Here is a 13,777-nt window from a genome sequence, read left to right as displayed (position 1 = left end):
CGTCAAAACATATTTCAGATAAACATAAAGGTTATAAATATATTATTAAGTGACTTCAATATAAAGCTAGACATGTCGTTGTTAGCCCTCCAAAAGTTTTCCATACGAACACAATTAAAATATGAAAAAATACTTCTGGATTCATGAAACAAGAACATTTCTTTGGAACTTACTAATTATCTTAGGAACTTTAAGAAGAAAAAGAAAAAAGGTGTGTTGCTCTATAGTAAAATAAAACTGGTACAAATAGAATGCAAAAGAATTATTCGTCCTAATCGGATATGGATAAATGAATCAAACGTGATAAAGAAATCGATATCTTTGTCTTCTGATGGCGAACACTCCTTCTGCTTGGTGTGTTTGATTTCCGACTCGACTGATGGTATTGTCCATCGTTTTTTCCTACAGTCGTCAGTCGTCTTGAACCTGATATCACCTTTATCACCATTATTAAGTACCTTTTACGTACTAAATCACAAAATATAAGTCCATCCTCTTTCTAATATTTTGCTTCGATTTCTTTGCACCTACACCTTGGTTTTGTGTAATTTTCAATAACTGTGGTTTTATTTGATTTGCTTCTGTGAGAACAATCCGATAAAATCTTCGCTTAGATTTAAGATGAAGCTCTCAAGTTTTGCCAAGTTTAATCATGTCAGGTTTGTTTACTTCCCAAAACTGAAGATTAAAACTGTTTAACAAGATGTCCCTGTTAATTAATCCTGTTATTTTGTCTTTTACCGCATTTTATGTAACGTTACTATTAAGAAAGTTAATACTTAATTCAAAAGGGTACATTTTGAAAACATAAACTCATTGTTCAAGGCATCCGGCTCGTGATTTCGATTTCCTTTTAATCATCTGGCCCTTTTTAGGAAATGTATGCCGATCCCTGAGCTAGAAGAATTGACAAACCACCGTTAAACATATAACGGAGTGTAAATTTATAATCCCACAGTAATATCTCTTGTTCTGAAGTTGATTCAAGTAAACCCCTTGTTTTTCAGCTATTGTAGAGGTTTATAGAAACCTGATATAAGGTGCTAAAGCGCCAGACCTCGTTAGACCTCGAAGGAAGCTGACCGAAACACAGTGCCACGACGCGAATCATCTCCTGTTTAAAAGCTTTTCTCATCAAAACTGTTGTGAACAACCGGACGCAATTGCGCCCGAGCTGCGATGTAGTTGCGATTGAGTCAACCCTCATCATTTCCTTTTTTTTTTTTTCATTAACCAGCCGAACGGCAAAGCGGGAATAAGGAAAAGAGTGTGTTCGATTTGAACAAATCTGTTAAAATTGCAAGCCAGTTAAAGCCGGACGACTCGTTTCGCCGTGTGTAATATTTATCTTTTTTCCACGCAACGCTGCCAGACCGTGCGCATACCCACTGTGCGCCCTACCGTGGTTCGAGCAAACCAAGAGTCTATTCGCTAATTTCCTCGCACCCTCGCAGGCCTTTTCTTTTAATTTTAATACCGATTTTATTTCAGCACCATCAATCCGGACGCCTCCCCGCGGGCAGGGCTTTTTCTTTTTTTTCTTTTTTGCTTTTCCCAATTTTTTCCTTGTCGTGAGTGTGATTACTTTTGCGGGCTCGGTACTGCAATGCTTGCGGTTATGTTCTCCGCGCTCGAGCGACAATGAATGCCGCTCAATCAGGATCAATGCCGGGGGCGGGGGGTGTGTGGTCGCGCGTGGAAAATCCGCCCGGTTTCCTTTTAGGGAAAATCCATCGGCGGAGAAAACAACAGGCTGGAGAGCAGGGCGAAACGCAATCAGGATCCAGGCATTCGAATGCAATTAAGCAGTTAAATTATTACGTCCCGCCGGATGAAAAAACTGCGCCCGAACCCCTTTTGCTCGATTCGGAACGACGTAATTGCGGCTCGGAAAACGCCTTTTCCGCCTAATGTGGGCCCCTTGCGGTGCGGTTCGAGCACACTCCCTCCCGCCACAAGTAGCACCTGACGCGGTAGGACATGAAAGGAAGTGTCTTGCAGACGCCAGCCGCTTGACGTTTTGAGCATTGTTCTCTTGGCCGCCGTGCGCGTCTGGTACACGCATGGAAATAAGTTCATTAGTACGTCGCTTTGATGAATTTTGAACGGGGAGTAATAATTGAAATGGTTCACAAAGATTTAAAAAAAAAAATGCAAGTAAAGCTGGTTCTCAAACTTTAACGTACCCTAACACACCAAACAAACATGAAAAAAGGGAAACGGGAAGTGCTAGTAGTGGAGGCCCTCAGGTCCGTCACGGACGCAGGCTAGAGCGAAGATTTGATACATCTTCCCAAGAGGGTCTAAGGAACGATCAAAACCCATGCTGACGACGGTGAAGGGGTGATGGGTACGTCGAAACATTAAAGCAGAGCCAGATGAAGGAAAAAGGTACCAGGACAAAGGACAATCGACACAACCACACGTCACAGAACGAACCAACACAACCCGGTTTGGAGTTGAGGAGTAAAACTGATTGCCCCCGGCCGAGGCTTATCCTCTCGGGCGGAGCGTATAAAAAAGCGGTCAACCACAAATCGGCGCCCGCCCGCGTTTTTCCCCCATCCCCCGGGCCGCCCCGTCGAGGGGAAAAAGGAAACCGCACTTTAATTCAATTCAATCGAGTTTCACACTTCGCTCCCAGCTTTTGCCCCGTCTTCGGTACGAGCGTGTTTCCATTGTGTGTATGGACTCCTATTTTCCTTTCCCGTCCACGGCGGAAACTCCCAACGGTTTTTCTTTTTTTCGTGTCTCTTTTTTGTTTTCCAGACCCGGACGCTCACTCACCCTGTGCCGGTGATGTTAAATTAATTTGTTTTGTTGCAACGAGTGCAGTGGCCCGCAGGACCCCAGCGTCCCGCCGAACGCCGAGGAAAAAGGAACATTGCGGTTTTACGTTGGCATCGGGCCGGCGTTGATTTTGCGATGCGAATAAATCCTCGGATTCGGTTCCAGCAGGCTGGCCGATAATCCGAACGGCTCCCTTCGGTCGGTCCACCTTTGACCGGGCCGGGCTTGGATGGATTATCGGGCACAAGGGGAGGGTGAGACAAAAAGGCATCGGTTGGAAAAGATGTTGCGCAAGGCCACGGTATTAGCCGCAATCCGCTTCAAATCCGCTAGGAGGAAAATGCTTAAACCGTACCTTACTTCCAACACCGCAGCTACGAGTTCTAGGGCTATTAGTGTTCGCACAAATCACACACAAACGCACGATGAACACGATGTCGCCGCGTCCACAGGAAGTCGAAAGGATCCTTTCGGCGGATGGAAGAAAAACTAATTATAAGAGGAACATGTTGTTACAGCTCATGTAATACCTTGCGACAACACGAAACGATCTCATCGGAGACAATTGAAGGGACACAGCACTCCCGGGTCCCGATAAGACAACTCGTGGTATTTTTCTACGCCGGAATAATAATAATAATCCCAAAGTACAAGGAAAACAGTGGAACTCGCGCTAGCAAAACAATGCAATGCCGGAGCCGACAAGGGATGCAGAACATTTTTCAAAACAATCTAACAAACCTTTTAAAAAAACAGCAGTAAAAAGGGAAGAAATGTCAAAGGTCCTGCGTCCCGAAACTAACATTTATTCTGGCTCTACTTTTAATGCTTAGTTGGCAGAAGCTCAGCACACAACGGTATCAAATTATGTCAATTTACAATTACAGTAGATCTGCGTTTAAAAAAACACGGAAATTTGTTTTGGTGAAATGAAGTTTTTAATACGCAGTTGTAAGCAACCGTTTAAAGGTCAAAACTGCAAAGTCCTGAATCAATACACGTTGTTTCTAGTTTCATTAAGCTGTATAATCTTGAAGCGATTAATATTAAGCGATTAATAATGATATAAATAATCGAAAGAAGTGTGTTAAAACTATTACAGAAAAAAAAGAAATAGTAAAGATGTTCAAACAAGGAAAGAGTTATGTAGCAATAGCCTGGCAAATAAAACGACCACAATCTATAGCGCGGACCATTATCCAAACTTTGATATTTTGATTTGACTGATGAATCTTAGAAAATTGTATTTACTTGTACTAGTACTTAGTAGTACTTTAGCGAGCGTGGACATGAACAGCATTGTTAGACCCAATTCTTTTGATTTTACACAGAACAGTTTACGAATATATGTAATATATTCGCAAAGTTAGATCTACAAAATGTGTGTTTAAACAGTTGCGTTGAGCGGAATGATAGTTGAACATTTTGGGCTTGGTCATAAGTTTGTAGCAATTGTTCAATCAAACTAAGAATTTTTTGCAATTAATATTCATTTTCATTATAACGGCATCTTTCACTTCGTGACCATGTTTGTTGTACATGTGTAGCTTAAAATATGACGCTAAATTGTGTTTTCTATTCGTTTGTTTTATTGTCAAAAGTGCAACAGAGAAATGGAACTGTTAAAGTCTTTCAAGCCATTTGTTTACTCTTACGCCTAATATATTATATTCAATCAAAAAATATCAATTACGGTTTTATAGAGGGCCTAACTAATGAACACATACACACGCACAAATACAAAAACACATTTCGAAAAACGATAGAGACGCGTCAAGTTTGTTGTTGACATTGCTATCGGTACCGTCACAGAATGACCTCGATTGATTGATTTGTTCACGTCCCGGTTTCGGTTGTCGATGGCTTGTTCCACTCTCAGTTTGTTTACCTCTTGAACAATTGGTGGCACGCTTCGCGAAACTTTCGCTGTTAGCTATAGGATAGTTTACCTAGCTTTACCTAGCGAAAAGTATGAGAAATATTTCTTTTTATATTGACGTATGTTGAGTATGAAAATGTAGGTTTGCGACCATTTTTCCATCGTACTGTTCCTGAACATTTTACCGTTAGTTCTGTTGCCGCAAACTATAACGCCATCAAAACGGGAACAAGAACGGCTTCTACGAGACTCGGGAGTCTTCAGAGGGCGGTATAAGAAAAATCAAACGTCATACATTCGGATTGCGACAAAGTTGAGCGTGGTTTATGATCATTTCCACATGTTTCCCAAATACCCACATCAAATGGTTCCGCCTGGTGCTGACATTTGGTGTTGGAAGTTGTGTATCTGTCAATGCTTCCCCCCCGCCTCTATTCGCGGTCTGTGAAAGAGGATAGCCGTTCCAGGAATTTGGCTTTTTGGCCACATTTAGGGACTGCCAAGACAGAGTGCGGCCTCCTTGTGATTCCTTCCACGAATTTCTCGAGAATGATAAAGTTGAAAGCCAAATCGGGGATCTCGTACAAATCCCGGTCCATCGGAAGAGATTTTACGATCGAGCAAAAACTAATGATGAGCTCGGCTTCGGAAAAAATGTACACCATGGGTTGATATTTAACTTACTTGCGTATACATTTAATGTCAGCTCATTTGCTATTGCTTGGTTTTGCTTTTGGCGGCTTCGTTGAAATATTCTAATTATTTTCCTGTGGCGCGGTTTCTCTCATCGCTGGAGCACGATAAATCTTGCGAACCACGAGAAAACACACACACATATGCAAACTCGGCAGCAGTGGCGGGTTTAGGCCGTTCCAACGTACAATTTGCCAGCATGAACCTAGTTTTCACCCATGTCGACAAGTGAAAGAGCTCTTGTTCCGCGTCTTGGGTAAAAACGTCTCGTCTTGTGTTATTAAACGATGGATAAAAATATTAAAAAACGACGACATTTAATACAAAAAGTAGCTAAAAGTGAAATGCAATACTTTCGTGTGGTTTAACATAATTGGCCTGTGTTAAAAAATCGCCGTAAGCCAAAGAATAAGAATATTCATAGAGCAAACATTGTTGAACAGATCTATTCAATCAAGAATCATCAATGAATTCCCCAGAAACTTTAATGGCTGCCGAATAAAAAGAAATTGTTTTAGAAATTGGATGTAAGAAATTAAAATTAAACTTTGTTTAGGGTGTTTTACAGGGTTCATTTTCCCGGTTCCAACACCGTAAACCCGACACTGGTAGGGAGTAGTTTTTTTTTTTACGAAAAACGACATCATTGACCCGTAATGTGTGTGCCGATATGTTCTCCCACCAGGTACTGGTAGCGTGATGTTGACGAAAAATGAGCTAGAGGAAACCACTTTTCCGCGCGACAACGACGTCCGACCGAAGGAGGATCCGTCAACGGACCGCCGACTTTTAATTGGATCTCTTCTGGTTGATCTGATCTCAACGTCGCGTTAAAGGCAGGGGCGTGAGGAAGGCTGGGTGTATAGGGGACGGGGAGGGTGTATGTTTCGTTGTGAAGGAAACAAATGCGTTTCCTGCGGCGTGCTTCACCCAAAACCCAAACGGGTGGCGGGAATGTAAATTGAACAGTTTTCAAATCTGTTTTCGTTTTCTTCTGTCTTCGATCTTTTCTCCCTCTCTCTCTCTCTCTGTCTCTTTACGTAATCTCATAATTTTCATGAAAGTTGTCATTGCTATCCCTATCGTTTCTCGCATGAAACACGGAACTTTCTCCTTGCTCCATTCCGCCGTGATTGGTGATTTTGTTTATTTGTTTAGTTTTGAAAAAACTCCCTGAAACTAGTGCAAACGTACGCAAGAAAATTACATCGTAATTAAATCATTTAAGGAAAACAGCCGAACGAGCATCTTATCTTATAACGAGCATCTTGAGCATCTTATAAATAATTCAAAAATTACTCAGGCTTAGATTTACAATTATCTGAAATAGTCCTCTGAAATTACAACAAAATATTAATTTCTTATCTTATTAAATTCTGATTGAAATTTGCTATAAACAAAATTGTTTCTCTGGTTTGTTATCACTACAAGTATCTGCAATATTTAACAGTAAAATACCGGCATCATTGCATAGTAAACACTCCTACCATTTCCGCTCTCCATCTCCATCTCCCGAACTCACCTTACCCCTCCCCACAAAAACCATCACACAGGGAGTTAGCTGCCTTATATGCAGAGGATCGTCGCCTGTCAGTTGCACGCGATAGCTGCCGCAACCGCTGGAACATTTTCCAGTTCCAGCAAGGTGACATGGCGAAATTAAAAGCAAGGAAAAGAGCACACCAGAGAACGTAATCGCAAGGGAGGGGATACGGCAACGTGGAAAGCATAAAATGGTATATCTCAACTGATGAAGATGCGGTTTGGATGCGCCTCGCCCAACCGTGACACCGTCTCTTTCCCGTCGCTCCGTTGCCCGCACACTGGCACCATCGAATGAAGCATTTTTACGTGCCCCTTTACTCTTGCTATAATATTCTTCTTTTCGCTTCTCTTGTGCCCTAATTTAAAGGCTACCTGGAGGGAACGTAAAATCTTTGAATAGGAGAATCATGTTTGTTTGAGAGATTCGTGAATCTTCGTCTTAGTGAAGACAATTTTAAACAGTAGACTCACTTATCTCTTATAACCGTAAACCAACGATTTTCTAGAATGTACTTTTTAATTTTTTCTTCCAAGTCAAAAGCCAAGTTCTTGCGTATTGCATAACAAATTTAAGACACTTTGAAATAAGTACGTTAAAGTACTATTAAAAACAAGGATAAAGTTGTGTATGTAGGCTTGGAACCTCTATGCTTCTATGAGACCGATTTTAACTTGGGATAATTAACACACAAAGTTCTCTATTACATGTTCCAAGTTTACTATGATTTAATTGATGCCAATTTCTAAGACTATAGAATCAACGTTAGCTGTTATGGCTTGAGTACTGCGTTAAATTTATCGAGATTCATTTCCGGCTAGTTTATTTAAGTTATTGCCAAATTCTCCTTATCTGTTCAAATCATGCATCGATCAATCAATTCGCAATATCCATTTGAGACAGCGTTTATCATTCATCGGGAAGTTCTTCAAGGGGTTTTCTTTTGTTTGCACAAATCTGAATGCCTATGTATCAAATTACTCTGGACAATTAACGTTTATCGATGTAATACGGGAACCTGTGTTGAATAGTACTCTACATTCATGATGAAACTATTGCTATCTAAACGAAAAGCCAAGACTCAAGAATCAAACGTCCTCGCGGGTTTACGAAGGTCCCATGTTTGACATCTCCGCTCTAACCTTTCGCAACTTGCACAGTAGAATGACTATTGTTACACATAAACCCTAAAAACCCTTCGCACACGAGAGGGAAAAGATAGAGCGAAACATAATAAACGGTTCACGTTTTGTAAACAGAGATAGATTCAACTCGCGTGCGGAGACGGCGAGAAAGAGCAAGGAGGAAAACAAAATGAACGAATGGGGCGCAGCAGTGGCGTAAATCATGCTGGGCCATCCCTTCAACATATTTTTTTTTTAATTTTACCTTTACCTTTTCCCTCCATGCGACCTATCGACATGCGTTCCGGGATTGTTTTTTTTTTATTTTGCTTTGGATAACGAAAGCCACACCTCTGGTGCGTACCGGTACGTAACCGCACACATGCACACATACATGGTCTTGTAGGGGGTAGTTTTTGGTTAATTACAGAAACCGTTGTGGTATCCGTCTCTAAAGACTTTTAAGGAATGGATGCCTCGAAAAGGCATACTCTGTAGAATTCTTAATAAAACAGGCGAGATTGTCGATTTCATTATCAAAAAATGACGTTCTCTTAAAGGCTTTAAAATATAACATGAAGGTCCGCTTTTAACTGCGTAATCTTCAAAGATTCTCATTGCTCCATTTGAAGTGTTCAAAAGTGCAAAGTGGTAACGCAGGCCGTGCATGCATGCGTTTACACCGTCCGACTAATGAGAAAACATTACCCGCCACTCGGGAAAGCTGATCGCCAACACCATCAACACTTGCCCTTTGATGCTGCGGTGGGACAGCGCGATTTTCGCCTTCGTTCACCGCCAACGAACCGCGGGCGCACATTAAAATTTTCCACCGACGACGGCACGAACCCGCGGGAAGGAAGCTTCATTAAGAAAATTGATTTATGACCGTACGGTTCATCGCCCAGCACTAGGGTGGGGGCGAGGTGGGGGTTTATGTGATCCGGGGAATGCCTGGGGGAAAACGCTACTCCCTTCGACGCTTTCCTTCGAATTTTCGCTGCATGCAAATCACAGAAACATCATTTATGTCCATAGAAGTAACAGTGAAACAGTTACAACATACGACCCATGTCGTTGGTTGAAAGCTAATGTTTATTAACAGTAGAGTCCGTGTAGGGGTTATTTTGACCCCAACGCAATTTTCGATTTTAATATCTTAAATACGGCTTAAAATATTTTTACAAACAAATAATAAGGCTTTTCTTAAAATCCAAAGTTACATCTAAAATCTACCATCTCTAGAATGCTTTTTTGGGGTCATTTTGACCCCTATTTGTAAAACGCTATAGCTTCATTATTTTTGAAGATTTTTCAAATCCGTAAACTGTTACTTTTTTGTTTATTTGTTGACTATCATATTTGACGTTTTTGGTTTTTCAATGCATTTCTTCATTCATTCCGCTAGCTCGGTGTAAAGCAAAAACGGTCGAAATTAAGTTTTTTCAGTTTTTCTTTATTCTAAATCGGTAATGTAAATGAAGAAAAAACTGTGTGCTAGATAGAAAGTACGTTGAGGAATATTTCAAAAATAAAATCATACTTTTGTCAATTACAAATGACGCCATAAATTGGCCTCAAAGATCGAAAATAACGCCAATTCCCATGGTAACGTATCCTGCATAACGCTTCGAAACGCTCGAGTGCGGAACCTATCGAAATTTTTGAAATCCACATCTTTGAGGTCAATTTGTGGCGTCATTTGCTATGTTATGCTAATATACTAAAAAGTAACAGCAGCTGAACATTTGGTTTTTGCCGAATTTTGATGTCGCATTTTACAAGTTTTCTATTATCTGCAGAAATGTTCCAAATATCCTCTTACTGTATTCTTTACGAGCATGTTTAGCATATTGTTTCTTCTTTTCCTTTTTTCCCGAATCATAACTACTGCTTTGTTTTCGACTCCCTTATGATGCAATGTTTCTTGTTCGCGAACGGAAAGGTCACTTCGTTAGAACGGCTAGAAGGCGGTGAAATTCGAGCGAAGAAAATGTGATCCACCGACCGGAGGGCAGACGCCAACACGTCTGCCTGTAAATCTAAAAACAAACCGCCAACACTGACCCCGTTTGGCGGCCCGGTCCCGGGTCGGCTCAGCGCTACTTCCGGCACGAACCTGGCGTCCAATTTCATTCCACGCACCCATTTTTCTATACTCCCATTCGCCGCCAAGACCATAGTCGAACGCTAAGACCGGTCGCACATTTTCTTTCTGTGAACGGAACGTGAGTCACCGGCAATCGTACATCAGCCAGGGGAAGGCAACGAGAGCGGCTGGGTAGTAGGAAAACCGTACTACACGAGTTCTTAAACCCCAGTGGTTGATCTCATGTTTTTCGTTGGTCAGTTTACAATTCGAATCAATTTTGCTTGACATTTCGTTGATCAGATTTCCTCGTTATAACATTTCGTTGGTCCGATTTGCAACAAGATCAGCGTATTTTGCTAACCGAAGGCCTTCGGTGTTCAAGTGCAAGAATCCTTCAGTATTCTGATAGCAAAACGCTCATTCTGATAAACAGACACCAATAAAATCGATTTTGGTAGCACATAACTGCAACTCTTGTACTTCAATTAACACTTCAATTAACACAAATTCGACCACAGTCTGTAATGTGAAAGAATTGAGTTTTAGAATATTGATAAATTAGCTTCCTCTCGATAAGTTGTTGAAATTTTTTTTCCAAATTTTCTTAAACTAAAACAGAAACTGAGAAACTGAGTTTATCATAGCTTCCCAAAACTAAAATGACAAAACGTTGATTGATTGTCTAGTTGTTCTAACTAGACTGGTGGTTTTTGGTGAAATAAAAACCACTGATGATATAATCGTGATTTTGATTTATCAAAATCCTTATAAATAAAAAAAAAACATATAAATGAAGCTCATAAAAGCATAAATTGTGGCATTTTAAGCGAGAAATGTCAAAATGCGAAAGAACAACTTTACATTCATTAAAGTTATCTAGATTTTCTTTAAATCTTCGAAAAAATGTACAAAACAAAGGTTGGACGTTTTTTGAGTAGAGGTCTCTCAAATGTTAATCAAATGTGCTTACCAAAAGTTAGCAAAAAACAAACTAACTGAAGTTGTTAAAACAATAGGACTGAGGATTTGTTACATTGGCAAATATTGTCAAAAAGCTGAAAAGTGAGTTGCGCTAGAATAATGATTCCACTTTCCTATGTAAAGTTAAAAATCAATGTTTTGCTCCTTAAAACGGGTATCTGGGATTTTTCCAATAGCTCAAATGGATATTGACGAGGTATGAGGAAAAAATAAAATTTAACTTACCAATACAAGCTTCAAGATGTGATTAAGTTTTCATGCTTGAGCTGACCATTATGTCATCAGCGATAACTAGCAGAGATTATTTTGAAATGCTCAAAATTCGTTTGCTACCATAAATTAACCAATTTCGAAAGAAAGCTTTATGTTCCAACAACTTATTTATACGATGCCAGCAATCAAACCATTCATTAGTTGAAGGGAAAATGTATTTTTCTTTTTTTTTTCGATTGTTCAGGCCTAAATAAGATCGTAATTCATAGGGGATATTAAGTTAGCTGTATTGATTAGAAGGAACAAGGTACCAAATGTTTCTCGCTAGTAAGGCCAATTCCGACACGTTGAACAATCTTTGAATCTTTGTCAGTAAACTCGAATTAATTGTTTGAAAAGGATATTTACAATCATCAAACTCTCAAATTGATTCTACCAACACATTAGTTTGGGATAATGCCTTTTCAATCCAATTGTATTTAAGTGGTCTTTTAGCAACTGGACAAACATTGAATGGGCTTTCTACGTTTTGTTGTATTAGTTTTGGTACGCCATGTTGCGTTATCAATTTCCGTATTGATTATAGCGAATTTTACAGGTTTTAACCAAAACATTTTCACTGAAAATCGTGAAAACCAATGTGGTCTTATAGCCAAAGTGTATAACCAAACCCTTACAAGTGATAAGTCAAATAAAATACAGGGTTGCTATTTTCTTTTTACTCCACAGAAAACCAGGCCCAGCAGTACGGCGAGGTAAACCAACTCGGCGGAGTGTTCGTGAACGGGCGGCCACTCCCCAACAGCACCCGGATGCGGATCGTCGAACTAGCCCGGCTCGGCATTCGGCCCTGCGACATCTCACGCCAACTGCGCGTAAGCCACGGCTGCGTCTCGAAGATACTGGCGCGCTACCACGAGACCGGCTCGATACTGCCAGGCGCTATCGGCGGCTCGAAGCCGCGTGTCACCACGCCGAAGGTCGTCACCTACATCCGCGAGCTGAAGCAGAAAGACCCGGGCATCTTCGCCTGGGAGATCCGGGACCGCCTGCTCTCCGACGGCGTCTGCGACAAGAACAACGTGCCGAGCGTCAGCTCCATCTCGCGCATCCTGCGCAACAAGCTGGGCAACCTGGGCCATCCGCACCACCACCACCATCACCACCATCCGCACCATCCCCACCAGCACCACGCGGGCGGTGGCGGCGGGGGAGGTGGTGGCGGTGGAGGCGGCGGAGCCCACACGCCCCATCCGCCCGGTGCGCACCTCTACAACTCCATCTACCCCTCGTACCCGTACACGTCCGGTTCGCTCAAGTCGGAGGTGTCGTGCGGCGGCAGCCCCTCGCCCCCGACCGGCGCCACCCCCATTCGAAGCCCGCACTCCCACTGCCCCTGGCCGTCGTCCCACTCGGTCACCGACATCCTGGCCAACGTGCACCACCAGGCGGCGGTGGCGGCGCTGCGTAACGGCGGCACGCCCACATCCCAGTGCCACACGACCCCACCCCCTCCCAACGCGGCGGGCCTCACCGGCGGCCAGGTGCTGATGGCGAACGGGCCCACCGGCACGGCGGCGGCCTCCAGTGCTGCTGCTGCAGCCGCCGCCGCCGCTGCCGCCGCCGCCGCGGCCGCAGCGGCCGGGAACGCCATGCACCACCACCATCACCACCATCACCAGATGCAGGAGTCGGTGTCGTCGCAGTCGCCCAATTCCTACAACTACTACATGTACTTGCAGAGCGGCGGCATGCACCACGGCGGGTTGGCGAGCGCCTCCGGTTTATAGGTCGGTTCGCCCGTGAGCTCCCTCGGCTCGGCGCCGGATGCTGACGGCGAGCTCTGAGGAGGCCCTGTTCCCCACATGCACCACATATCTTGAGCGAGTAGTTAGCTGGAACGGGCTTGCAGTGAGGGACTCCAGGGAAAAACCACGCGTGCCAACACCACCCCCCTTTCGAGCTCCGCATTTTTCTCTCTCTTAGTTTGCTTCACTTCCGTTCCTATGCAGCCTGCAATTGTCGCAAGGATGCAGGCACCAGGATGGTTTGCACCGTAGAAGAAATGAAACCGCAACTCTTCGACCCATCAGGCCCCTCAAACACGAGAGTTGGAGCGAATCTTACTAGTGCAATATCAGACGATCGACATCGACTCCGATCCTTACATTTCTGATCGAAGTTTGCAAACCTGCTCCACCTCCAAAGTCAACCAACTGGAGCATAAAACATTTAGGTTCGAAACCCGGTTTTTGTATGCTTGCTTTTCCACCCTGGTGTTTACAGTCAATTTACTAACGTCGCCGTCGCAGGGAAATGGCAAATAGTGATTCAAGTTATTTAAAATACGTAAAGATAAAGGAAAATAACCAACCGAAGCGAGCGACCAGAGCAATAAGGTTGGCGAGTTGAGCAGCAGGGATTAACAAATAAATAAAAACTTAATAACCTATGGATAATAT

General features: G+C 42.7%; 1 protein-coding gene across 1 annotated transcript in view; it reads left to right on the top strand.

Moving 5' to 3' along the window:
• The window catches only part of LOC131290619 (paired box protein Pax-1-like), a 73,946-nt gene extending 60,841 nt beyond the window's left edge, over positions 1-13,105 (top strand). The window contains exon 2 of the mRNA XM_058319782.1: positions 12,045-13,105. Coding sequence (XP_058175765.1) covers positions 12,045-13,105 — 1,061 coding nt within the window. The remainder of the gene's footprint in view (positions 1-12,044) is intronic.
• Positions 13,106-13,777: the final 672 nt, after the last annotated feature.

This window comes from Anopheles ziemanni, chromosome X, assembly GCF_943734765.1.
Source record: "Anopheles ziemanni chromosome X, idAnoZiCoDA_A2_x.2, whole genome shotgun sequence".
NCBI classification, from domain to species: domain Eukaryota; kingdom Metazoa; phylum Arthropoda; class Insecta; order Diptera; family Culicidae; genus Anopheles; species Anopheles ziemanni.
This window is presented reverse-complemented; position numbering and strand designations above follow the sequence as displayed.